A 27,059-nucleotide genomic window follows, 5' to 3' on the forward strand; every position below is an offset into this window, starting at 1 on the left:
CAGTGCTTGATTGTTGCTCTAAGTAGATCTATTCAGTGTCTATAAATTTGTGAGTAACAGTAATTATATTCTTAATTGATAAAATAAAGGTAAATTAAAGTAAAAAGGGAGCATGACTCGGCTTAGACACACAGCTCTGTTAGTGCTCTGGTAAAGAATTTGTCCTTGTTTCTGGTTGTCTTGGCATATATTGCTCTATTTCAGAACCAGGCCAGAGAGCCAATCAGGTACAGAACCAGGCTTTATGTTTTCTTCTTTCAACTGTTAGTGCATAGATAAGATAAGATATATATATATATATATATAAGATAAGATATTACTTTATTGATCCCCATGGGGGAAATTTTGGGCGTTGCAGCAACAATACAGAAATCAAAAAGTCAAAAACCAAATACAATAGTAACATAAATTAAACTTTGAAAAATAGTAGTAGAAGATATATCCAGAAGAATGTGCATAATGGGGGGAACTCAACAGGACAATGCATAGTGAAGTTTACTGCTAGGTGGTTGAAACTATATGAACCTCTCTTCTCTTTTCACTTAGAGCAGAAAACTACACATGGGATTTCCCAAAATGTTGCATTAATAGCATTGACTACATTTTTACTTAACCATCTTTATTGAATGAAATACTTGTATGTATTTACCTCCAGCTGGTCCTTTGGTGTGCTGTTGTGGGAAATAGTGACCCTTGGAGGAAATCCATACCCAGGTATTGCTCCTGAACGCCTCTTCAACCTGCTCAAGACTGGCTACAGGATGGAGAGGCCAGAGAATTGCTCAGAGGAAATGTAAGCCCCACTTTGTTGTTTTCCATTATCTCCTTGTTTCTACTGAGCACATTCACTCTAGTTTACCTTGTAAGTCAGTCAATGTTTTAAAAAAATGAGTATTTTGAGGATGAAAGATATTTACGCCATTGTTAAACATTTTCCTTTAGGTATAACCTCATGCTTCGATGCTGGAAACAAGAAGCAGAAAAGAGGCCGACATTCTCAGACATCAGCAAAGAACTGGAAAAGATGATGGTGAAAAGCAGAGTATGGTGATGCTTTACAATACCTTATACTTAGTGAAATAACTCTGGTCTTTCCATGCTTAAAAGCCCTAGCTGGTGATATAGTACCACACCTTTTGGTTTTATTGGAGGCCCAAAATGAGCATATCAATTTTAATGGCCACTATTGAGGCTTGCTGTTTAGCATCACGTACACATGGACACTCGCTGTCTAACACTGTACTTCACAATGAGCCACTCTACCAGGATGCTTGAGATACCATAACCAGGGCTTCAAAAGTAATCCTGAAAATGTGGCCTGGGGGGGAATAATCATAGCGCATACCAGTCAAGCCACGGCTGTTGGAAGTGAGGCTAATAATAGAGAAGTTAAGGACAAGGGGATGCTGAAAATTCAACAATGCAGCAAGCTTGTTCTTCATTTTTATTTAAGTGGACAATTAAAGGTAAAGTAAAGTAAAAATTTGCAGGATCATTTTCAGTAGACTTCACTGCATGTTTTCTGACATTTAGCTGGAGCACCCTGTCCTAGTTTGTTGTCTCCCCCCCACCACCAAGTAATCACACCTTCTTCTGCTTCCTTCAGGATTACCTGGACCTGGCGGCATCCACTCCAGCAGATGCCCTGCTGTACGATGACGCCCTCTCTGAAGAGGACACACCACTTGTGGACTGTAATAACGCCCCCCTCCCTCGAACCCTTCCCTCCACATGGATTGAAAACAAGCTCTATGGTAGAATCTCCCATGCATTTACTAGATTTTAGGAACAGCACACAAAACATAGGCTCCGTTTTATATCTATACAGTTGTATTTAGCTTTTTCAAAGTCAAGTCTCTGTGACTTTGATGTAGGCATTTCTTTTGCTGACATATCTCCCATTTCATTATAAATGAGAGGTTCAGTGAAAAAAAGATTGTGTCATGACCTCTTTCTTTTGTTGGGACCTGCTTCTAATGTACATGATACTCACTAAAAATGCTTTCATGTAAAGACTGAATATACAGTTCATTTTAATTTATATAGCACTGCTTATACTCATGAGTCATGTGCATTTATTTAAAAATGGTAAATCTTTTAATCCATCACATTTCCATTGTTATCGTTTCATTATTCCTTTTTTCATAGAGGAGTGTAACATTGAAACAGGTCCTCGCTTAGTCACTTACTTACAACGTTTTTTAATTTCAGAATGTCTTAGATGTCCTGACTTTTTAACGTGTATATTAGCTATTGATGATAATGATATCACAATGCTGAACAGAGAAACAGTAAAGCTCTTGAATGCAACTCTCTAAAGTATAGAACATATTGGAACAATTACTTCAGTTTATATTTTTGAATAGCTACTTGAAAGCAGCTACCGGTCAAATATACAGTCATAATAGTCAAATCTATAGCTTCTAAATCTCACCAAAAAACCCAACTTATATTGTGTGTAACGTCATGCAACATATACACATCTCTTACTTTGCATACATGTGATAAAGAAAATGCAGCCCTTTGAGTCATGTCAGTACTTGTTTCAGAGAGAGATACTACAGAGTTTGAATTAAGAGCCTTACTGTGCACTGTTGATCTTTCCCTGAGTTCAGAAAAATGATATGTTCTTATTTTTAGGCATGTCATACCCCAACTGGCCAGAGAAGAGCCCGGTACCGCTCATCAGACATGATGCCACTAATCCAGTCTTTACAAGATATGCCAATGATAGTGTTTATGCAAACTGGATGGCTTTGCCTTCACCTGCAAAAGCTGTGGACAAGCTTGATAGCTAAAGACAAACCAACTCTGTTGAAAAGATAACTGATTGGGAGATATGTATATTTCTAAAAGATTGTATATATGTTATCTGATACTAAAGTTGGTCCCTTCTATTTCTGTTGTAAGGGTTCTCAACGTTTAAACTGGGGTCATTCAAATGCAAAAGCAGCTGGATCGATATAGGCCATGCTTCATTCAGCTCTTCAGTACGTCAATTATTACCTCACAGATCATGCTGGCCACGTAATTCCACTGCATGACTGTTGTACCAGATTGTATGCCAGTGTAAATGTTTTTAAGTGCCTGTGCTGCTTCTACAATAGTCTCAAAATACTAATGTGTGACTGTGAAGATTTCATTCCAGCCCAGGAATTAAATGGGACATCTTTACCCTCACCTGTTGTAGGCAGCAGGAGTTGAGTGGACACGAGCATAATGCTGAACATGTTCTGAAATGTAAAGTTTCTACTTTATAAGATTGTGCCCCTCGAAATGTCAAAGACCTTTTTTGTGTTTCTCCCACGAGATGATTCAAAACTGATCTTGCCAAAGAAAGTACAACCGACATGTTTAGTGCACAGTCATTGTGTACCTTGTTTGTTTCGTTTTTGTAAATGACAATATCACCTTGTGAGTGCTACTCCAGTGTAAGGACTACATGTAGGTTGTGACCATGTCTTGTGTCAGACTACTGGTCAATTTTGGATTCACTGTAATGGCAATCTTTGTGGAAAAAGTATGATGTGAACTAACAAGTATTATCACTACTATGTTGGTTTTATTTGATTTTGTTCCAATTAATAATAAACATTGATAATGTGCAGTATGCGTGTTCACCTCATGTGTCCAAAGTGTCAAAGTGTTTATTACAAAGCTACAAAGCATCTCTTAATGGGAAGGTTGACGGTTCTATTCCGAGCTCTTAAGTATACACATGGAAGTGTCCTTGGGAAAGACACTGAATCCTAAATTATAGCCTGAAACCTTGTTTCTCTTATCTTGAATGTGAATGTGTTTCATTAGATCTTGATGAGCAGATCAAGATTTTTTTTTTTAAACCGATATCACTGAGTCTTAACTCTGCTTCACTACTGTTTTTGCTGTTACCAAAATGAGTCAATAACTGTTTCATTGTTTTGGGGATTTTTTTTAGGTTTTGTGTGTTCTGTTATTTCAGTGTGATTTAAAAACAATTGCATCCTTGTTGTAATTTTTTTATTTATGAAACATAATTGTAGGCATAGTTTTTCAAGAAGGTGCTGGAATCCCTTTCAGGGTGGTAAGGAAGAGAAATATTATACCCACCATACTCGTGTTTTCTGGTAATTCTGCTTCCCTTAATATTTCATAAAGGACATTATTCTTTGTACAGTAATAACAGCAGTTGCAATGCATGAACATTACCAAGATCTCTGTTTCCTTTTAGAGTAATACAAAGTCACATTCAGCTAATCTGTTGCCACAGATCAGTTTTCATTCATAAATTGGAACAGAGGATTTTAAAACAGTATGACAAAAGTAGTCAGTTTCAACAACTTTCCAGCCATATCAGATATCAGAAGGTTGTATGGAATAGAATAACTCTTTATTGTGAAGAACGGTGGTTTAATTCACTAGGCTATGTTACCTTTTATCACTGTGTCGCCGATCCATCCATCCATTTTCCATCACTTAGCCGGGCCCAGGTTGCGGGGTCAGTCTTATCAGAGACGCCCAGGCTTCCCTCGCCCCAGACACTTTCTCTAGCTCTTCCTGTGGGACCCTGAGGTGTTCCCAGGCCAGCTGAGAGACTTAAGTCTCTCCAGCGTGTCCTGGGTCTACCCCGAGGCCCCCTCCCAAAGGTTAATGCACAGAACACCTCCCTCGGGAGGGGTCCAGTGGGGAATCCGGAACAGATGCCCAAGCCACCTCAACTGACTCCTCTCGATGTGGAGGAGTAGCGGCTCAACTCCGACCTCCTCCCCGGTGGCCGAGCTCCTCACCCTGTCTCTAAGGGTTCGCCCAGCCACCCTACGGAGGATGCCCATTTCAGCCGCTTGAATCCGGGATCTTGTTCTTTTGGTCATGACCCAAAGCTCATGACCATGACCGCTGTGTCGCTTTCAAACGGGCACTTCCACTACGAGCGCTATAACAATACATTAAAGTAAGGTAAGTTTATTTTTAAAGCACCTTTCACCAGGCAATTTAAAGTGATTTACAGGCACAAAAAGCATTCGACATTTCACAATATAATAATAAAAACAATATAAACATTTTAAGAGGCTAATAAAAGTCGAGATTAAAAAAAAACATTTGAATACAAATTAGTTTAATTATGATGATAAGACGTTAAAAAAAAGCATTGTAAATACATACAAACATTTGAGTAAGATAGTGCAAAGTGTCTGGAATAAGTGATAAGGTGGTTTATGTTTATGTCATATTAAACAATAAAGTTTCAAGTTCTAAAGTATACTTACTATATACATTAAAAACGGGGTCTGCAGGGGTTTTAACCCAATGTTGGGTTGAATGGGTCAAATCAACCCGACAGGCTCCGCAGGAACCGAAAGGGTTTATGACGTAGGTCGTCATCCCATTGGTCAATATTTTTTACCGGAAGTGGACTACGACCCACTCGTTTCTTTTTTGCTCCGTGGCATTTTGCTGCACAGTGCTCTTCTTGAGGTGGTTTCGTTCTCGATCGCCGGTTTTTTTTTAAAACACAAACCCGGACAAACACAGGCACAAGGTGAGTACTTGATGTTTTACTGTCATAAGTGCCAAAGCTGACTCTATCTGGACAACAATAAGCTCGAGGAGCTCTGATCACAGCACAGCAAGTCAATGAACTCTGTCAGCATCCTGTTGGGATTTTTCAAAGTATGCGATTACCAGATTTATATTTTTACCACAACTTATTTTACGTGGAGAAACTTGAACAACACGCAACACCTCAGAGCCTTTTAAGAACGACACTGCAAAACAGTATACGGCACATTTGCTGTCATTGTTGAAATAAATGTGTAATAAATCTTATTCTGATGACATGTAAAGATGTACTTGATACTGTATAAATGTAACAGCACACTGTTGAAGCAAAAAAGAAAAAAAAATCCGATTTATTGTTAAACTACCAACTATATCAGCCCATTATTTGTTTAACAATGTTGTTTTAAAAAAAAAAAAAATCTGATCCACACCTCTGACGCAAGGTAAAGAAAATTCAATTAATCATAGATAGGTCAAGACGCTGGAGACAGACAGTTGTATAAAAGGACTAGTGTCGATGGCCGTGTCCCGTTTTTCTTCTTCTTGAATTTAATGCAATCATGTCACACCTCGAAACACATAAGAGTGCAGGACCGCTTGGTGAAAAAAAGGGGCCTTTAGATTCCTTTAGCCTAAAACTCACATTATCTGACCTGTGAATACTGTGGCAAAATTCCAGCTAAATTATCCTTTTTATTCCACATTTTGCCATGGAGAATATCGTGCTTTTATTTTGAAAAACTGTGCTCGTTAACCGGATGTCAGGTTTCGGAGCTCGAGCCCTCTTTGTGCTGTTTAGCTCAGAGCTAACACAACAAGCGCTTCAGCTGCAACAAACTCCCTATTTCTCAACAGTGACAAATGCTTCATGTGTTATGTTTGTACTGAGTGAAATAACGATTACTCGTTATCATCTTACTATTTGAACCTTAATAAGTGCAATTAATTAATTAAAACTGACAAACTGCCCTCTCTGTTGTAGATCCTTGACTTATTGTGGATTTCTGTAGTTTCTCCACAGGAGTTGATCATCATATGAAAAACGCATTTAATCACTGTCCAAGCCAAGACACAAGAACAGCATTTGACGGGAGACAGAAATGCTTTCCAAAGCTCAAAGATGATGTGCACACTGTAAACACATTTGACCATAAAGACAAGGGGATGCAGACTTGCCAGCTATAGCTTTTATGTTAGAGCGATGCCCAGGCGGGGGTTGCCACTCCAGGGCCGGATCCGCTGGCTCTTCCTGGGCCTCTTCCTGCTGCTGGTGCTGATGCTCTTCGCGTACCTCCTCGAGTGCACGCCTCCTGCAGATGTCAGCCTGGTCTTACCCGGTATAGCAGGGGAGACCTACAGCAGGGAGTATTACCAGGCCCTACTGCAGGAACAGGAGGAGCATCACCTAAACCGCGCTGCCAGTCTCAAGCGCCAGATCGCCCAGCTCAAACAAGAGCTGCAGGAAATGAGTGAGAAGCTAAAGCTTCTGCAGGAAAAGAAAGAGCTCCCTGGGGTGCAGGGTTTGGCGGAGACGAAAGACCAAGAGCCAGGAGATCTGCTGGAGTACCTCCACTCACAGATAGACAAGGCTGAGGTCAACACAGCGGCACGCCTTCCTAGTGAGTATGCTTTAGTGCCTTTTGAGAGTTTCACCTTGTCCAAGGTGTACCAGCTGGAAATGGGGCTTACACGACACCCAGAGGAGAAACCCGTCCGTAAGGATCGCAGGGACGAGCTGGTGGAGGTCATCGAGGCAGCACTGGACATCATCAACAACCCTGATGAGGAGGATGGTGTTGAGGAAGACATGCCAATGCAGAGACAAGTCTACACAGAGGGTCATTTTACAGAAGGTAAAATCTGTATTATGTGACAACAGACTGATGAATGGTGACTTATTAATGTTTTCTTGTAGCATTCACTTTTTTTTTTTTTTTTTTTTTTGCAGGACTGTACAGGACAGAGCGAGACAAAGGGTCACTTTATGAGCTCTTCTTTGCCAAAGAGGATTCCACCAGCTTTCGCCACGTCACGCTATTCAGGCCATTTGGTCCCTTAATGAAAGTTAGGAGTACATCTTTAGAAACATCCGAATTAACCATAAACCTCATCGTGCCACTGGCGGGCAGAGTTGAAACTTTTACACAGTTCTTGCACAACTTCAGGTGAGAATTCACACAAAAATGTTTCCGTCTATTAAACATAGTATGGTCAGTTGAAGCATGTTTTCAAAAGAAATATCCAGATATTGACCTGGTGTTCCTCATCTTTTGTGTTATTAAACATAAACTTTGTGGTCTTTAATTAATATGAGAATGAAAACGTGTGTTTCTAGGGAGGTGTGCGTACAGCAGGACAGACAAGTACATCTCACAGTGGTTTACTTTGGACAGGAAGGTTTACAAGAGGTCAAGGCATCCCTGGAAAAAATGACGAGGTTTGTCATTTTATTGAGAAATCCCTCTTGAATGTGTTTGTTTTATTCCTAAAGGCAATTTGCCAAAAAAAAGATTTTTAAACATCTATTGTTTTTTCAGGGACGAGAGCTTCTCGAATTACACTCTGATCCCAGTGGATGAAGAGTTCTCACGAGGTCGGGGACTGGATATTGGAGCTCGTGCCTGGAAGAAAGGCGACGTCTTGATGTTTTTTTGTGACGTTGACATTCATTTCACCCTGGAGTTCCTCAATACATGTCGTCTCCAAACTGCTCCAAGTACAGTTTTACATGATGTGGATCATATTTATGGTCACTTGTTAACTTTTTGCATGTATCAATGTTGGGTGTTACAAAGTTATTAAGTCACACTTGACTATTTCTTTTTAGATAAGAAAGTCTTCTATCCAGTGGTGTTCAGTCTATACAATCCTGCCATAGTCTATGGAAGTTTGGAGCTGGCTCCACCCATTGAACTCCAACTGGTAAGACATGACAGTTCAGTAATTATGTATTACCCATTGTAATACATAATTACTGTTGATTTCAAACATGTAAATTCAATATAGGGTGGCTACTTGTAAAACCTGTATCTTAATATGTGTGCAGTTTTAACCAGACACTTCACATCTTAGTTTCCTAATATTAGCATTAGCACTTTTGGCTCAACTAAATGTGGTTTTCCTTGTTTTTGTAATTTAATATGAGCATTTTCTTCCAATAGATTCACAAAAAAGATGCTGGATTTTGGAGAGACTTTGGCTTTGGAATGACGTGTCAGTATCGCTCCGATTTCCTTAATATTGGTAAGAATTTATCGCTTCATTGATTTTTATTTTTAGTTCAATGAAAGAAGTGGTCACATTAACATACAACTCACAAATTGATTGTTTAACTCCAGGTGGGTTTGATCTTGAAGTCAAAGGCTGGGGTGTCGAAGATGTCCATTTGTACAGGAAGTATCTTCGGAGTGACCTAATAGTAATTAGGACACCAGTATCCGGTCTTTTCCACCTGTGGCACGAAAAGCAGTGTGCAGATGAGCTTACGCCAGAGCAGTACCGCATGTGCATACAGTCGAAGGCTATGAATGAGGCCTCTCACTCTCACCTGGGCATGTTGGTTTTCCGTGAAGAGATTGAATCTCACCTTCGCAAACAGGCCTATAAGACTCAAAGCAAATCAGAAGACTGAGCTTGACTCTACGTATTTCCACGCTGATACTGTGAGGAGCTGACATTTTTAACTGCACTACAGCAAAGACTTGTTTACATCGATCCTTCTGCATTTCACCGCACAGCTGCAGACAAATGAATGTAGAAAATGTATGATCAATGTGAAGTTTCCACACATGGTACATGTGTTCCTGATGAGTCTCAATCATGTATGCACGATCAAAACGGTACATATATTTTGCTGTCGCTGTCTTGGGACACATGAGATCCCATTCTTTCATCTCATCTGCTTCAAATAAAGCTCCTTAACGGGAACGCTCATCATTTTCCCAGCTTGTACTGCAGAACTTCCTGTAACTGCTGGGTGCACACTGTCAGTTTCAGCTAACAGCAACAAGCAATATAAAACATTTAGCTGTCAACATGTTGCATTTTAAAGGGGAAAAAATGCTTTAAATAGATAAGTCCAGAAATGTTCCTCTAAATTTAATGTCAACATAAGGAAAGTTGTGGTTTCTTTAATTGAAAAAAAAAAAAAACTGCCTAAGAACCAGCTAGTTTCTTTGGATTCCAAGCTTCCTGTAAGTTAAATAAGGGAGTGCTACTGCTTTGTATAGATTGTTCCAAAGTAATGATGTTATAAAGGGACCTTTTACTTGTTTTACGACGTTGTTACATTTTCTCGCTGCTTTTAAGTGAACAAACAAGCAGGTTGGTAAATTAGCTATAGCATTTGCAGATATGCTTGTAGCATGCAGCGCTATGTCAGGTCTGCGTGGACCATTATTATTGTCGAACAAACTTTGTCAGAGATTGAATGTTACAGCCACACATGTAAATACTTTTTAAAAGTGTCTTTGTTTTATACACAAGAATTAAACCATTTTGCTGTCTGTGCCAACATGCTTACAGTGATACAGAATCTTGAAACTTTGCTGAGTATTGTTGATTTAATCATTTTATTCCAGCTCATAAGAGAGAGGATTTGTCTGAACTGTTCAGTCATTGAGGTTAGGAGTCGCTATTTTTCTCATGATTGAATAGTGTTATTCTCACCCAGAAGTGTAATTAATTTGATAAAGTTTCACGACATATAAAGCAGTTCGTCTGAAGAGTCATCTCGACTTTAAGGAGAAACTGTCTTTCACACAATTTCAACAGAAGTTGTGCCGGTAAAATTATTTATTTAGAATATTTGGCTATGAAATAACAATGTACAGAAGTCTGACAGAATGTCATTTTTGCTGTTAGCATTTGGTTTCATAATGCATATTTTACGTAAACCTGATCAGTTTCATAATTTATACAATAAAAACTAAAGATATACATTTTTAAGTGTCTTTTATTTACTCTTTAATCTCATTTGTATACTTCTTAATTTAATATGAATGGCACTATACATTTTATTAGTCAATCTGATACAGTGAACTACATGAATAGAAAATAATAAGCGGGGAGAAAAGAAGAATCAGAACTGGGAAACAACTCAAGGAAAAGCTGAGAAATGTCCTTGTATTAATGCGCTATCTGCTCCGGATGGATCCCCAGATCCTTGTAGATCTCTTTGAGAAGAAGCAGAGTCGTGTCTTCAGATTGCCTAAAATGAACAAGACGTGTTAGTATATAACCTTTTCATTCAGTGGTAACAGGCCAGTCATTTAAATGTCTGACAGGGAAAAGAACGTGTATAAGGTTAAAAAGACAAATTATATGCTGTCTGTTGATCGCTTAACAATGAATCATCTAACGGTAACGAATAAGAAGTGGTGAACGGAATAAGTTTTCAAACCGCTTTTAGCAGTGGTTAAAAAGCCTAACTGGAATAAAGTCCTCAGTACCAGTAGCAAAGATGACTCTGGAGGGCAAACAGGTACTCGTTGAAGCTCTCGATGGGCTTCTCCTGCAGGACGTAATCAATACGATTTCCTCCATTGAGCAGCCCGATTTTCACCTGAGGCTCCTCTTCCTTTTGTGGCTCAGGGCTCTCCGGGATCTTATGGTCTGAGAAAATACAGAATACAGTTATACATGTTTTTTTTTACCAGGCTTATACATGGTTAGAGCTGTCAACATTCAGAGAAACCTACCTTCCTGGGCTTGCTTCTCCTGCTCTTCAATCTGATTGGCCACAATAGCCAGCTGAGCCTGAAGCTGGTCAGATGACGTGTGAGCACGAGCAAAGTCGTTGAGCGTCTGCCAGGCACTCCTGAGGGAGCTGATAAAACCATGCTTTAGGTCCGAGCCCATCCTGGTGAGACTTTCCTTCAGTTCTGTTACAAAAAACAGTGGTTATAAAATCGATCACCATGAAAAGCTTTTAAAAGATTTGCAAGAAAAACCAAAAGAGGTTTATGGAATTTGAACCTTTACATACCCAGAGATAATTGTCTTTATTGATTCACAAATGATTAATAATGTTTTTGAAGACTTCCCTTCACTCATACTAGATTGCAATATTCACACACAAATATTCATTTACTTACTGTATAACAGAGTTGACAACTTGCCCACAGATTTTAAAACCACTGTCTCTGCCTTTTGTAACAATTTGGGGTTTTTGTTATGTGAATAGCAGAAATAAAATCATTGATCGAAAGATTAATGATCAATCCCTATCAGTAAACATTTGTTACCAACAACAGGCCAATTGCATTCAAAGTCTTCTCTGTTATAATTTCCAGTGAGAAACAATTAAACAGATTACTACTTAATTATTAGCTTATCTACCATAAAGGACGTTTTGTGTCAAAGCAAGACGAAATGACCTTTTCTTACTGCCACGCTGGCGATCAATGAACATTTAACCGACAGCAGGAAAACTATCGACAGTATATGTATTATAGAGAATTACTTTATAACAATATTTAAAAATGTCTTTCAGTGCACTTACATCAGGGCAGATCATATATTCAGTAACTAAACTGAATATTGGATGTGTCACTGTGGATTGGAAACTGGCAATATTGACAGGTGGCATGTACTAACTGTATTACATTATCCCATCAGTAGGGGACACTGAGGTCTGACATGAGGGCACAACTAGAAGCAAAACTGGATTTTTACTTGTAAAGAAATGTGTCAGCATTGAGTACAATATAGTCATTAATCAATCAGATGTTAACAATAAACAATTAACAATGGCTGATGTTTGGAGAAACTAAAATTAGGGATACAGTGATAATCATATGCTGTACCAAGATGAAGCCTCTTTCTTCCTTTGTGATGTGGGATCAAGACAGGCTTCAAGTCCAAGTCCGGTATTATCATGGGCTCGATCCTATATGCCACTGGGTCCAACTGAAAGAAAATGGATTCAGTCATTGACACATCCATTCGATATGAAGACAGGTACTCAGTTTCACTGCTTTCATACAGCTTAAAGCTTCTAGTTCTTTAAAGAGTAACTCATATGAAGGCATCGATTGGACAATATTAAATGTTGAACATGCTAATATTTATAATATACAGATTGGAAGGGCTGCATACTGGATGGTAGATGTTGAAGAAGCCCTTGCATGTCGGCAGCTGGTAAGTTTCTTCAATCTTTTCCAGACCTCTGACTGTCAGGAACATGCCGATTGGAGAACCCAAGGCAAAGAAATTTACAGGCTCGAAGTCCAGGGCCTGGTAAACCACTGACAGCTACAGAATAAAACATATCACATTTTATATTAATGTTAGATCATCAAGACATTTTATTTACACATGACATTTCAAGTGAACTTTCAAAATAATTAGCTTTTAATGTATCTGAGTACCATTTACCTGTCCTGTTCCAACTTCAAAGTAGTTGTAGTCAACATGGATGGAGGAGAAGCTGTTTCCAACGGGAAGTTTTTTCCCAGAGCTATGAGGAAGAGTTTCAGTGGCTGACGGCGGCGCCACAACTTGACTGACCTCTTTGACCTCTGCCTTCTTTTCTGCCTGACATGCCGCCGTTGCATATGACACAAACAAAAAGAGACGGTGATAGAAAGAGAATAGTTAGTCATCATCACCGACAAGCTGCAAGAAACACTGGAGCTAAAGAGACAAATATACCTGCTTGTTCAGTCGTTCTTTGATGAACTTGGCAATCTTTTTCCGCGGACCAAGTGGGATGCCCATCTCTTTCAAGTCCTCAATTGTGCACATAAGCTGAAAGAATTTGAAACAGCCACCTTACTACCATTGTAAGCCCAGGATTTATTACAGTCACTTTTCACACTAAGCAATAAAATCAATCAAAAATAGCCCCTAGTCTGGGTGAAAACTGTTTGTGAATGAAGCCCACTCATGGACACTCTGCAGTCATTGGACGAGAGATGTGACCAGAAAATATCCTCCACATGCCAAGGTTCAACCAAGATTTTACATGGTTAATACTTTCTAGTCTGATGGCAATGATTCTCATTTTTTGTATTTTTTCCATTTGTTAAAAAGCAAGCTGAGCCAAGGCTTACAACATTTATATCCTATGCATACAGAGTAAAAGGTACAACGTTTTTATGTTTTAGGCTGTGGAGCTGGTACCTGACAATTTGCAAATTCAGGGATAGAAGTTGCATATGGGATAACAGGAAGGGAGAAAATGTTATCTAAATACAGCATGCACACCTGGACCCTTAAAAACTGGATAACACGTCTGACTTCATAACAAGCCAATCAGGCTTTAATTCTTACAAAAGACTCTTTGTCAATCCTCTCTTCATCAAATGTACTCTTGTACTCAGACAAGCCCAGATGTTCCAGCATGGCAGACAGATCTTCAAACTCCCTCTCGTCTTCTTCCACAGCTTGATGAGCAGCAGCATTATTCTCCTGTGTAACGGGGGCTGCCGCCTGACGTGAGAGGCAGAATAAACAATTATGTGCAGCTTTGTTTTTTGCAGTAATCGATTATAAGAACAAGTGCTTGTGAATTAAAACACACATCGCTTGTGAGGAAGTGAATATGTGGTGTTTTAAAGGTAAACCAATGAGTTATGTATGACCTTTTTGGTGTCTCCATTAGCCGTTGCTATCACAGGCATGGCCACAGAGTTATTCTTCTGATTTGACAACAGGTCAAATAGAATCAAGGAACCTGCAGGTACAAAAACAAAAAACCTAATCTAGATTAAAAAGAAGAAATATCAAAGCTGTGGGTACAAATGGGGTTACCAACCAATCATTACCTAAGCTATGTCCCGCCACTGACATGCACCCTTTGTAGTCGGGGTTTCTCTTCATGAACAAAGCATAGAGTCTGTTAATCTCTTGAGCAACTGTGTCCATGATGGTCTGACAGTAAGTGGGACTGTTGTAGAAAAGCACATCTAACAAAGTCTCATTTGTGAAGTGTCGTAAACGTCCAGTACTGGGTAAGGTGATCTTCTTTATCCTCCTACAAAGAGAAAAAAAAAATTATACATCTGCTGATAAAAAAAAATGTTATTAAGAATATTCTGTCTTTGTTATCTAGATAGAAAAAGTAAATAGTATCATTTTTTTTTTTTTTTTTTTTTTAGATAGATTCAGTGGTAGGAATCAGGGAGACGGCCTGGAAATGCTTTTCACAGAGTGGGAGGACAACTGGTTCCAACTCAGATATCCAAGTCTATACAGTGTTGTGTTTAGGAAATAAAACAAAGCAACAGACAACTATACATGTTTGTGTCTTTACATATGATGTATGAAACACATTTTGCAATTCTATACAGGTCAAAGAAAATGTGGAGAAGTTCCCTTTTCACAATGTTATTATTTCCCACTCTGACATTGGATTATTCTACGACACTGTAAAATGTAAGCAGCGCTGTCTCGCTCTCTTTCCCAGAATGTGCATCTGAAAAAACTTTCTAACAGGCGCACTAACAGTGAGTTCAAACTTCTGAGCAATTTACAGATTTATTGAGCCATTTTTAAGCTGAAACTTTATTTGTAATTATCTGTTTTTTCAGGGGTTTGATATCATTAGATTAGTTTGGGGCTGAGTACCACAGACAGGTTATTGATTTCAATAATCTGAGCAGGAGACAAAGTGTTTTTATAAGAATTATAAAAATATACATTGGTCATTCCTTCCTGCAATTACCTCCTGTACAATCAATCGAGAAGCAGATGATAACAGAGACTGAAGTGTGTACATGTATGTGTGTGTGTGTGTGTGTGTACATAACAGCTTCAGTTTATGTCTGAATGAATTGGCATTGAAAAGTTACACAGTCAGTGTAAAGCTGCCTGGCTCACCTGTCCACTCCAGTAGCATCTCCATGTAGAGCTGTGTGCCACTGGACAGGGAGGAACTCCACCCTGCTGATTGTGTGGTTATCCAAGGGCTTCTTAAAGTGACTGTTCAGCAGCTTCAGTGAAACGCTTCGGAAGTCATCCACTGAAACCACAAGGATTCGTCGAGTTTGTTTGAAACACGCGACGACCGTGGCAGGTATGCTAAAACTAGCAAATGGCGTTAAATGGTACTCACCACACTCGACCATGCTCCTAAACCTCAGGTCACACACAGGGCCGATACCGTGAACCATAAACACCAGATGATCCACCGTGGGTAGCTCACCTGGAAAAGGTGCACAGCATTTCAAATAACTCACTACCGGTAATCTATGGACAAGTTTAGCTGTTTTCATTCAGACATAAATCCAAAATCTGACCTGTGTTCAATATTCATTCAGCTTATCACATTTACAACATGTAGGACATAGTTCAAGCTGAGTTTGTTTGATACATATTTCATTTTTTTTCACTTGGATTAGATTAATTTAAATTGGGATTCATCTACCGTCAGGCACTTCGTCATGGTCATCATCAATCCCCCTCTTCACCACTCTGGGACGGGTCTGTCCGTCCTGAGTCGTGCCCCACTCATCTGGCATGGAGGACGGCTGAAACTGCACAATGACCTACAGAGCCAATCAGAACTCAGTAAATCAGAACAATGTAGTCAAGATCACCACTGACTGCCAAAACACCAGGAGGCTTACCTTTGGATTGTGCATGACAATGGTCTCTCCGGATGGAAACTCTAGCCTTCGATGCCACTGGTTGGTAGACACAGCTTTCTTATATTCTGCCTGAGTTATGAAAAAAAAGCAAATACAGTGATGTCCACATGCTTTGTGCCAGTTGATGACAAACTGAGTTTAACTTGAAGGGCGCCTGTACCATGCTTCAGCACGATTGCGTCCCCCTCCCCATTCCCCCTGCTGGCCTGCACTCACACTGCACCAGCACCAACTGGGCTTGAGCATGGTACGTGACATCGTGATACAACATGTGCATGTCTTTATGTAATTATGAAGCGTGCTTGGTCTTCAAGACAGGCGGACTCGAAAATAAAGATAAATACTAATAAAAGGGAAATGCAGTGGAGTCAGCGTCCGCACACATCGGAGTCATTTTTTAGTCAGATACCGCCAGAACATTCTCAGTTATAGGAGGCTGTCCACATTGTGTACCCATGCTTGAGCTTGTGCATGAACTGTATTGTGCCAAAGCACAACTATTCCAAGCGTACCAGGGCTGAGTGTAACATGTACGGACACAGATGGGAGCACTCATACAAGTCAAACAAATTTGACTTTAGGGGAAGTGTGCCTGGCCAAGCTACGGATTGCCTACTGTGAGTGTGCCCGTTTGTGGTCAGACGTACCTCAAGCTTTTCACTAAATTCCTCAGAGTATGGAACAAAGCGACTATCTGTATCTCCTTTGTAGAACCAAGAGCAGCGGCGGACTTCTGTGGTCTCCTCCTCCCAGTACACAGCAGTTCGTAATCTGTCGTATAGCTGCACATCATAACGTCCGCCCTCTGTACGCACGATCACATTTTCTGGGTCTGGTTGAACTAGAAGAACAAAGAGCAGTCCCAGTTAAACCGAGTGCTTTGACGATCTCACAAAATGAGCAAACGGTGTGTGTGCGCATGTCACCTGAGTTATACGTCTCCTCGAGCTGAAGGGAGTCGATAAAACTGAAAGGAAGCCAGACACTCTTTGATTCCACTTGCTTGCAGTAGAACCAATGAGGCTGAACCTGCTCATAAACACAATAGTTGTGTGGCATCATGGGGCCAGTAGGAACAAGCGCTCCGGCAACGTTGGCTGGAGGTGGAGGTGTTTCAATCTGTGTTGGAGGAAAGAGAAGAGAGGAAAAAGCTTATCCTTACGTTTTCATAAACTGGTGCAATTGAGATTGATGTCATCAACTTCATAAGTTAAACAGACCTAATCACTGATAAGCTTATATTTACCTTTGAGAAAGTGTTTCCTGGTGGTGGGAAGTGTTGTGGCGGGGAGCTGAGAGAGTACGGATTGTGCTGAGGTGGGTGTGTTTGTTGCAGGATCTCTGGCGCTGGAATATAAGGACTGGCTCTGCTGGAAGAGGAGGTGTGTCTGTAAGGATTATGACCCTGTCGCTGCATCTGGGGAGGTGGCGACGTCCCCGTGGAAGGTGGCGACGTGTGACGCCCTGCAGGACTTTGGTAAACATTGTTGCCAAACGCTGGAGGAGCAGGATTCATGTGTGAGCCTGGAGGTTGCACTGAAGCCGCGCTGAGAGCGCCGGGGACAGAAACCAGGCCTGTTGTTGTGGGCGCCGCTGACAGGGCAGGCGGCGGGCACGCTGACTGACCGATGGATGCGAATGGATCACCACTGGTCGCAGAGTTGGCAAAGTAGTTGATCGTAGAGGGGGCTGATGCATTTTCAGAGTTCTGACCAAGAAAGCTGTCTTCTTCTCCAACATCAGTGGAATCATCTAGGGAATTATGACAGAGTAAAACATGTAGACCAGACCTACCTAAAGTGGTCAATATACTTTTTTAAGTCACAGCTAATCCTAAATTGTTAATGATAAATAAATAAATAAACCTTCCATCTATGAAAGGTTGCTGTGAAGATGGAAATGTACAGTTCCGTTTTAAGCACTACAAAGATCACAGCAGAATGAATTAGCAACCACATCGCACAGGAAACCAAAACATGTATGACAGGCAGAGTTCATAGTCACTCAAGCTGTCACTCTCTGTTTCACTTTCTTATAAGATCCAGGTCCCTGATCTCTCCATTTGCTCCCTAGCTTAGCCGTACAGCTTTTTAAGTTGAGCCATATATAAGTGTCAGTATCCACTCACCTCCAGTAAACACCGCCGGAGAGGACGCCTGGCTCACCGGCAAAAAGGGCAGGTTGAAGTTAAACTCCGGAGCGTCGCTGAACAGTAAGTTTGCACTGGCGTTGGGAGCATTATTTCTCCTTTCTGCCATTTTCCCTTCACGATTACACGTCGCAAACTACCGGAGGAGGAGGAGGAGGAGGAGACACGGTTCACTTCCCCAAATCAGCCTCTTCCTGCCTTTATTACTTCAAAGATCTATACATCATCGACAGGAGCCTCCGATAACATCAACAGCACGACACATGGTATAGAAATCTACTGAAGCCACGCAGCTCGTCTGCTCACGTTTCATTGGGTGCAGAAAAAACAAGCACTCCTCCTCACTGTCGCCCCCTACCGGCCGGAAGTCTCTTAACAAGTGTGCAAAGCATCACATGTAAACTTAAACCAAATGTTATTTTACTCATCATTAAATCTCATAGCAGGTTAGTGCTGATTTATCCAAATTCTTGTTGTTTTGATTCCTGGCCCTTGTTTTTTTTCTCATTGCTCCAGTTTGCTGCTCTTTTAATTTATTTAAAGAGCAGACAATCCCCCCTAGTCTGTATTCATGTTTTGAATTTACTAGTTCTGTATATTATTTTGCTGTTGTTTGTTCATCCTTTAAGACAGTGGTGTCCAAACTTTTTTTCTTGAGGGCCAAAATTGTCGCGTTAGAATCGCTCACGGGCCACAGGGTTTTTTTTTGTTTTTTTTTAATATTGGAAGGAACTTTTTGTATTTTGACCTCTTCAAAAAATAATGTGAATACACAATAACTAATTGTAGTGGGAAACTGTTATGTTCTAATTTTTTGGAAAGAATAGTCAGGCTTTTATAGGTCTCCCTCGCTAACATGAAAAAGAAAAAAAAAGAATGAAATATGCCATCTGATGAGGCCTGGGGCCAAAATCTTCTGATTCTTCAATTTGAAGTCAAGGGCCACAAAAAATCCACTCAAGGGCCACAAATGGCCCCCGGGCCGCACTTTGGACACCCCTGCTTTAAGAGTTTGTATTAACATGTTGTACATGTTTAAATTGTCAATAAAGATAGTAAAAAAATGTAAACTTATACTAATAAAAACTTTGTATATGTAGGCTACAACAAAACACATTTTTTATGTTTAAACTAACCACAGCATCAGTATCAAAAACTTCCTATACAGCATTGAAGGAGACAAGGCAGTGTGATTCCTCCGTCCTCCGGTGCGTCCTTTTATACAAATCAAGCGCCCTACACTTGCTCACTGATGACGCAATTTTCCCGCCCTGACTTACCGGAGCCTGCCTGCGTGGGAAAGTTCACGTTTAGACTGTTTCTTTTTTTCACAGCGATCTGCTTCGGTCTCATTTCTCATTTTATCGACTTTTTGCGACTGGCTAAAGATGCCTTCAGCACAGGACTGGATCAACAACCCTCTCACAGTGATTGAAGGGATGTTTGGTAAGAGACAGAGGAACACCGGAACTTCACTTTTTAGTTGAAGCCATCGTGCACCAAACTGGTTAGCCACGCATTATGCTAACTATCACATTCATATATGTTGTTTATCCCTAAGAAACAGAAACAGAAATGAAGTTTATGCAGGTCTTAGGTCGCCAGCTTGTCTCTGTGGTGAGTGTGCACTCACATGCGCTCTGCAAAGTCACAGTTCTGCACAATATAGGGTCTGAACTCGTGCATACCGTGGCATCACTTTTTTCTGAATGCAGCTGACTTGAATGGAGATACTTGTGTCTGTATGAGAGGTTATGGGCTCGTGCTACTTCTCTTTGTCAAGCTGACCCGTGCTGCGTTCACGTGCTCCTCGGACGGTCTCGTTCTTCCGTCTTCAGCGTGTTTACGACAACAACGTGGATGCTACCGAGATGATGTGTGGATGTCACAGTTTTTGAGTTGTATTTGAACGAAAAAGTTGGTGTGCATTAATAATGAAATATAACATAAACAAAACCCATTGTCCCCCATGTAATGACCTCCTACACCCGGTTCTTTTCCGAGTTTCCAGATTGTTATTCCGACTTTAGCTGGTGTTTATGTGCATTTTCCAACTCATTTTCTTTTGTCCATCATCGGTGTGAAGACGTAGAAAACTCACAGTTTGAGGTCATGTCGGTCCAAAATGTGTCAATCACAGTCATGCAGCTCCAGGTCATGTCCAGAGGCTGTGAATATTGAGGTTGCTTGTAGTACATTGACATCCGTTTCCTCGTGTTTTACTCAGGATGACATGTTGTGTATTTTCAGTGCTGTCAGTCAGTCAGCCTTTCTGGAGACAGTTCAAAACAACAACAACCAGACATGCTTTAACATCTCAATAAACTACAATATGCATAGTTATGAATAACATAAGGCTTTTTTGTATTTAGCTAACTCACATGACCTTCCAAACTCTGGATGGGAGGCAAAAGTGGTCGACTTCTTCAAGGACCATCTAAAGAAGGACGACGCTCATACCTGGGTAATGCCGCTCTTATATCCTTTGAACATAATTTCAGCACACAACTTTACAAATAACCTCAACGTTTATTTTGGTGTAGGTCCCATCTTTGAATGATGTGCCCTTGCACTACCTGAAGCCCAACAGCCTGGTCAGGTTTCGCTGCCTCATCCAAGACATGTTTGATCCAGAGTTCTACATGGGAGTGTATGAGAGCGTTGATCCATCCACAAAGGCGAAGGTTAGTGTTTCTCACACTCTGTAATTAGAAATACTGTCCTTTCAAGTATCTAATGCAGGATTTTTACATTTGATAACATATTAGATGCTCTCATGTTGTCATCATATTTACTTTCAAACTATTCCCAGGTGTTGCACTGTGGAAAGTACAAAGATGTAATAGAGTGTGGGGTAAGTCATCCTCGGCCAAAATACTCAGGAGATCAAACAACCCCTGAATTCCAGCGGCCGTCTGTAACGTGCGTTTCTCAACAGGTGGATTTCGACACAAGAAACACTGTGACTGCAGAGAGACAAACCTTCTACTGTGTGCCAATTCCTGGAGAAAATCCCTGGGTGAAAGAAATATCCTAATGTAGACCACGCAGTGCCATACGTCCAAAATAGAGAAGAAATACATTTTGAAACTGGAGTTGCAATCCACTTTTTCTCAAAAAAAAAAAAAAAAGGAGAAAAAAAAGCAGATATGCAAAGACTGCTTGCGAGTTTTCCTTAATTCTTGCACAGCTATGCCGGCCTAAGCCAAGTGAGAGTGGTTCCTTCAACCTCGTATGCACCCACCAGGCAGAAACGTAGCTACGAGGACGAGGAAGACCAAAACATGCTGAAGCAGAGGGAGCCACCTACTGGTATGTGGGAAATACAGCACATGAAGTCAGATACAAAATAAAAGCATGTTGTTATTGTAGAAGAAACTTTGTTTCTTGATTCATAGAGAGCTAAAACGTTGAATCCAGGCTTCATTTTGAAGGTACTTAACTCAGAAGCAACTTTCCAGCATGAGATGTTGACATGAATGCAGACTCGTTCTTCTCTCACTGCAGGCTCTCCTGCGAACACAGAACAGCACAGAAATGGAGACTTTAAGCGGCAGGAGACCGAAGCACCTTCCAGCCAAATGGCGTCTTCCTCTCATCTCGACCTGAACTTCCCCCTACCAGGAGAGAAAGGCCCATCCTGTCTAGTCAAGGTGTGCTATGGAACTATTGCTCCCTTTCGTACCCTCATTATTGCTGTGAGCTAAGATTAAAACCAAGCAATGATGGCTCAGTCACTTGTAATATGACAGGAATTCATAGATGGTGCCATCGTTATCTGCATGAATAACAGAAGCTAAAAGGTGCGTGGTGTTGGCAGGTTTACGAGGACTGGGATAGCTACAAACTGAATGACATCGTAGAAGTCTATGGAATCCTCTCTGTCAACCCAGCTCTCAGCGCATTGGACAAGAACAAGTAAGAGATATCACCCCCACACCTTCCACCAGATGCGTGTGCGTTGCGTGTCAGCTACGCTCCGGTGCGGCTTCGTGCTGCCTCGTCCGTCAAGCTGCGTTCTCAGAGAGAGCAGCATCACCGGACAGCCGGAGTTCAGAGACAAAGGAGTCCCTGCGGTAATCACAGATAACAAGATGCATGTCGTACAGAGCCGTATAAAACCCTTAAACGCGCATTAAAAACACATCAGGTTGTTGTTTCTGAACTGTGTTTTATTGTGAAAACAAACCGGTTGTTTTAATGTATCTGTGCGTGACTTCCTGTTTCCCGCGATGTGGTAAATTGACGGGACGTGCTCTGGCATCCGGCAAAAGTAGAAGTCTTGTGTATCTGCTTCAAAGGGCAGACTCGGCACAGCGGAGCCAGTGGAAGCTCGCACATTGACTTCAGGAAGAAAAAAAATCTATCCCATCGTTGCCGTGGCAACGGATCAAACACGTATCTGGTGGAATATTGTGATGAATGTAACTCTAATGGCGATGCGCATGTTTGTAACTAATTCTTGGCATGTCTGCACAGAGACGCCACCTCGTCCCTCCTGGACCCTGCAGATTTCATGGAGACGGCGGAGGAACAGAGAGTGCACAGTCCGCCGACCTCACTCGTTCCTCGCCTTCACATGCTATACGCCAAGCAACTGTCAAACAACAATCCCCTGCTGCCCTCAGCCGCCTTGGAGAACAACAGTTCCTGTATGAACAAATTACAAGAGTATAGATGCTTATTGATAAAAAAAAAAAAAAAGTACAGTTACTATGAATATTTAATCCTCATTCATTTTTAATAGCAGCATATTTAACTGCATTAGTTCTGACTAATCCAAACTCTGAGTGATAATAATGTCCAAGAGATGCAAATAAAAGTCAGGGTCAGATAGAAAATGGTGCTGCATATGGAAACATATGAGATTCATTCTAACTGGGTCACTTGGTCTAAATAAGACCTGCTGGCAGGTTTACTATATTTAGAAATGTGTATTAAACCCACGAAGTGAACAAGTATCAGTTAAATATAAAATTGTTTTCAGCTCAGCAAATAGATCAATGTTGAAATGTTTCATGAATAGGAATATACGGGGAATTATAAAAAGGCTCGTTAGAGCACAAAATGTAACAACGACCCGAAATGTTAGAAATAAAAAATGTAACCAAACCCAAAATGTAAGAACTGGTTAATAATGTCACAAAATGCTGAGCCCAAAACGTAGCAACTTTTTGCCCAAAAAGTTCTTACATTTTGGGTCAGGCACAACATTTGTCTCCCTAATAATCTAACCACTTCTTAGATTTTGGGCAAGAAGTTTCTCTGTTCCGGGCTCAGCATTGTTTTACATTTATTGCCCAGTTATTACATTTTGGGTTTGTTATAATTTTATTTTATTTTTTTATAACATTTCGAGTCGTTGTTACATTTCAGGCTCCCACGTGGCTGTTATATCTTAAAATGCTGTCTGGTTTCAAGGAGAACATACCTGTAGGATCAATAGGAATATGTTTAACTCCTTTTTTTCCCCCCTCTCTGTCCTTTTCAGTTTTATCTACAACCTTGAGTGAGATGGCGTCAGTCAAGGCGGAGCTGCACACGTACTTCACTCATGTTCTTCTGGGGGACACTCTCGCTGCTGAATACCTCATCCTGCATCTCATTTCCAACGTGTAAGTCAAGGTTACGTCGTGCTGTTGAAGGGTGATCACTGAGTCAACAAATTCACTCCAAACCAAGCTGAAACCTGCTATCATGGACCGAATTTGACAAGAGGGGGGAAACAAAATGAAAACAATTCCAACATTGCTCTCATCAAGGCAGCCACTTTTTCAGCAACATTTATAATTACAATAATTTAAGTCATGTTTCATTCTTTTAGTTTAAACTACAAAGCTGCTGGACGTGTAGCTGTTTCATAAAGATCTCCCTTCTTGAACAGTATACGAGCTTTAGCAGCATTCCCCCCTTAAAATAATTTTATACAGAACGGCTTTTATAACATTGATGATTAAATACATTTGTATGAACTTGGTTTGGTTCCCTGTTCATATTCTCGAGCGTCGAGTAAAGCAGGAGTGACGCAGGTTTAGGTGCATTAGTCACGTGAAGTTTGCATTGTGTTTTTTTTTTTGTTTTTTTTTTATTCTGATCACAGTGTTTGTTCACTTTTCTTGAAGATACACCAGACGAGATGTTCTTCCACTGGGAAAGTTCACCTTGAACCTGAGTGGCTGTCCAATAGTCGCATCATACACTGAACGCCTCTACCAGATCATTCAGCAACTTGTCCCATCTGTGAGTGAATCTGTCACTTAAAAAAAAAATTGCGATGCTAATTGATTTATGTCACATAGAATTAAAGATGGACAACGTTTTTTTTTATTTTTATGGCTGCAGTCATTCTATCTCGGCATGAGCCTCCAGAACATGAACCAGTTGCGATTGGTGCCGAAGAAGGATTACGTGGGCAACCGCCTGTTGAGTGGAGTCCTCCAGTTGGCCAAAAACACTGACCTCTTCCTCGATGAAACCCAGCTGGAGCAGGGACAGCTGGACGCAGCAGGTGAGAGTTCAGGCTGCAGACCTCTGAGCAGACTTCAGTTCTGCTGTGCGGCACATGGTTGCTTCATGTTCGATTTCGCTGATCGAACATTTACCTTCCTCTCTGTGTATGTGTGTGTGTGTGTGTGTGTGTGTGTGTGTTTTTGTTCTTGTTGTTTAGGCGTGCGTAACATCACAGCCCTGGGGAACGTGATCTCATGGCAGAAGGTTGAATATGACTTTAACTACCATCAGATGGAATTCCCCTGCAATATTAACGTGCTCATCACGTCTGAGGGCCGCTCTCTACTGCCGGTAAGGACAAAGAGGAATGCAGCTACATGTCGAAAACACACCCCTACCCACCACTCACCCTAATGTCAACATCATCCCCCCCCCCACCTCCCACCCCACACACACACACACACACACACTCACTCTGACATGGACAGGCAGAGGTTAGGTTTCCTTTGGCCTCTCTATGAGACAACAATGTCTGATGCTGGGTGTGGTTTTCCAGCTTAGTCACGTCACCGTCAACAGCAATTGGTCGGTTGGAAGCAGCAGCTTTATCTCGGGTCTCGCACAGATGCGAACGGCCCGAGGAATGTGCCGTGTGCTATTCCTGTGTGTTGGTCTACTGGGTTGCTATGGCTGCCACTATGTGCCACAGGACCAATCCTGGAACAGGCATCATGCCGTGTCATCTATTAGCTCTACAGTGAAGGGTGGCATGCTAGAAACCACTCCTGTGGTGGAGCAGAAGTCAGGATATGTAGCAGAGAATTTGTTACAGTCCAGATCTATTTGCTGAGAAGCTGAACGGGTCAGTGGATCAGACAGCTCATGGTTGGCTTGTTTACGCTTTACTCTGAAGTTTATGTTAATGCCTTTTGAAGCAAGGATTCCATATTTATACTTTTGCACATCAACACCCATTAATAAATAAAAAATAATAAATATATATATACACACACACACACACACACACACACACACACACACACACACACACATTGTTTTTTTCAACCAAACTGAGTTTCAGGTCAAGATTACTGTATAGTCAGGTTATAGGATACAGATAGGGCAACAGAAGGCGTGAAGCTAAGCTAAGACACATTGTCTTTTTTATGCCTTCATAAACACCAAACATGTTTAATCTGTCGGCCTCAGGGATGTTTTTGAGAGCATTTGAAATTGAAGAGGAGAGACGGTGGTAATGTTTAAGATGACGTGAAAAGTGCCACAGGTGTTCTTCTTACCCTTACACAGGGAACTAAGGGGAACACCCTGATGCACACGCTGAGCCTGTGTTAGAAAGAAAAAAGGCTTTTATTATAAACAGATGAATTTGAAGCATGATACGTCTTCACACATTTCTATTGAAAACGATATTCTTTGGTATAGTGACTTTACTTCCTGTTCTGTTTTACTCCACAGGCAGACTGCCACATAAACCTACAGTCTCAGGTTGACCCATCTAACATGGAGGAGTATATAGGCGGCATCAACATGCCATTGCATGGTTCATCACAGCTGAACAAGTTCAGAATGTACCTGAGTTTGGCGAGGCTGCTTGACTACAGTATCTCTGATGATGCCACAAAGGTAAGTTATGCTGTTATGTCCTGTTTATGTGTCCTACAGGGCAGTCTGTTTTCATGTGTGTTAAGTGTATTCTGTGCTTGCCTTTTTTGGTGCAGTCAGTTGAGGATGACTTTGTCGACATGAGGAAGGATGACCCCCAGAGCATATCTGCTGAAGACCTCCACAGGATGCTTATTGTTGCAAGGTACCCATTGTCTTTTTTCCTATACTCTTCAGAGGACAAAGTGTTAAACAAAAACTCAAACATGGCCAACAATAAAATAACAGATATGCAAAGCAAGAATTTACTTCATTTAAGCAAACGTGTTTTTTGTTTTTTTTAAGACTGACTGTTACTGTGTTGGCAGGTTGCTGTCTCTCAGCCTTGGACAAACCTCTCTGTCCATGGACAGCTGGTCGAAAGTCAAACAAATGGAGATGCTGCGGAGGAGCAGGGTTGAGCAGCTCAAGTGTTTGAACGGCAACGAGCAGTGATGGAACACAGATGAATGAGATGGCTTTTTTTTGTTGTTTTTTTGTCTGTTTGACAAAACAAAGATTTATAATAAATACATTAAAATATGAAGTTTGTTATTTCACTGATTCGGGGATGTCTGTTTTCACTTCATTGAAAAATGGGATAGAAAGTTTGTAGTGCTTGCATTCTGTGAAATCTTGATGATAACCTCTTAATTTGCTTTAAAATT

General features: G+C 41.0%; 4 protein-coding genes across 4 annotated transcripts in view; 3 read left to right on the forward strand and 1 right to left on the reverse strand.

The window, feature by feature from the left end:
- ret (ret proto-oncogene receptor tyrosine kinase) overlaps positions 1 to 3,607 on the forward strand; it is a 42,392-nt gene extending 38,785 nt beyond the window's left edge. Inside the window, exons 32-35 of the mRNA XM_079362221.1 lie at positions 656 to 793; positions 943 to 1,042; positions 1,607 to 1,754; positions 2,641 to 3,607. Of these exons, the coding sequence (XP_079218347.1) occupies positions 656 to 793; positions 943 to 1,042; positions 1,607 to 1,754; positions 2,641 to 2,798 (544 nt within the window). The 3' untranslated portion in view covers positions 2,799 to 3,607. The remainder of the gene's footprint in view (positions 1 to 655; positions 794 to 942; positions 1,043 to 1,606; positions 1,755 to 2,640) is intronic.
- Positions 3,608 to 5,359: 1,752 nt separating this feature from the next.
- csgalnact2 (chondroitin sulfate N-acetylgalactosaminyltransferase 2) lies at positions 5,360 to 10,478 on the forward strand. Its single transcript, XM_079362579.1, has 8 exons — positions 5,360 to 5,518; positions 6,549 to 7,391; positions 7,487 to 7,703; positions 7,874 to 7,975; positions 8,076 to 8,254; positions 8,366 to 8,460; positions 8,700 to 8,781; positions 8,877 to 10,478. Exons 2-8 carry the CDS (start codon positions 6,740 to 6,742, stop codon positions 9,167 to 9,169), a joined length of 1,620 nt encoding a protein of 539 aa, XP_079218705.1. The 5' UTR covers positions 5,360 to 5,518; positions 6,549 to 6,739; the 3' UTR covers positions 9,170 to 10,478.
- sec23ip (SEC23 interacting protein) lies at positions 10,475 to 18,624 on the reverse strand. Its single transcript, XM_079362577.1, has 18 exons — positions 18,259 to 18,624; positions 17,377 to 17,882; positions 17,057 to 17,249; positions 16,778 to 16,971; positions 16,110 to 16,199; positions 15,908 to 16,028; positions 15,596 to 15,685; positions 15,361 to 15,502; positions 14,307 to 14,515; positions 14,124 to 14,215; positions 13,813 to 13,971; positions 13,192 to 13,287; positions 12,916 to 13,074; positions 12,637 to 12,792; positions 12,345 to 12,447; positions 11,238 to 11,420; positions 10,989 to 11,151; positions 10,475 to 10,747 (listed from the first exon to the last, which is right to left on the reverse strand). Exons 1-18 carry the CDS (start codon positions 18,386 to 18,388, stop codon positions 10,666 to 10,668), a joined length of 2,868 nt encoding a protein of 955 aa, XP_079218703.1. The 5' UTR covers positions 18,389 to 18,624; the 3' UTR covers positions 10,475 to 10,665.
- An 883-nt stretch (positions 18,625 to 19,507) lies between these two features.
- Positions 19,508 to 26,955, forward strand: mcmbp (minichromosome maintenance complex binding protein). Its single transcript, XM_079362578.1, has 16 exons — positions 19,508 to 19,725; positions 20,652 to 20,743; positions 20,823 to 20,963; positions 21,092 to 21,133; positions 21,218 to 21,307; positions 21,468 to 21,591; positions 21,787 to 21,932; positions 22,100 to 22,197; positions 22,759 to 22,931; positions 23,771 to 23,894; positions 24,402 to 24,519; positions 24,622 to 24,787; positions 24,947 to 25,080; positions 26,206 to 26,373; positions 26,469 to 26,557; positions 26,721 to 26,955. The coding sequence occupies exons 1-16, from the start codon at positions 19,668 to 19,670 to the stop codon at positions 26,845 to 26,847; spliced, it is 1,890 nt and encodes a 629-aa protein (XP_079218704.1). The 5' UTR covers positions 19,508 to 19,667; the 3' UTR covers positions 26,848 to 26,955.
- The last annotated feature ends 104 nt before the right edge of the window (positions 26,956 to 27,059 follow it).

Source organism: Symphodus melops, assembly GCF_947650265.1.
Source record: "Symphodus melops genome assembly, chromosome: 15".
In the NCBI taxonomy this organism is placed as follows: domain Eukaryota; kingdom Metazoa; phylum Chordata; class Actinopteri; order Labriformes; family Labridae; genus Symphodus; species Symphodus melops.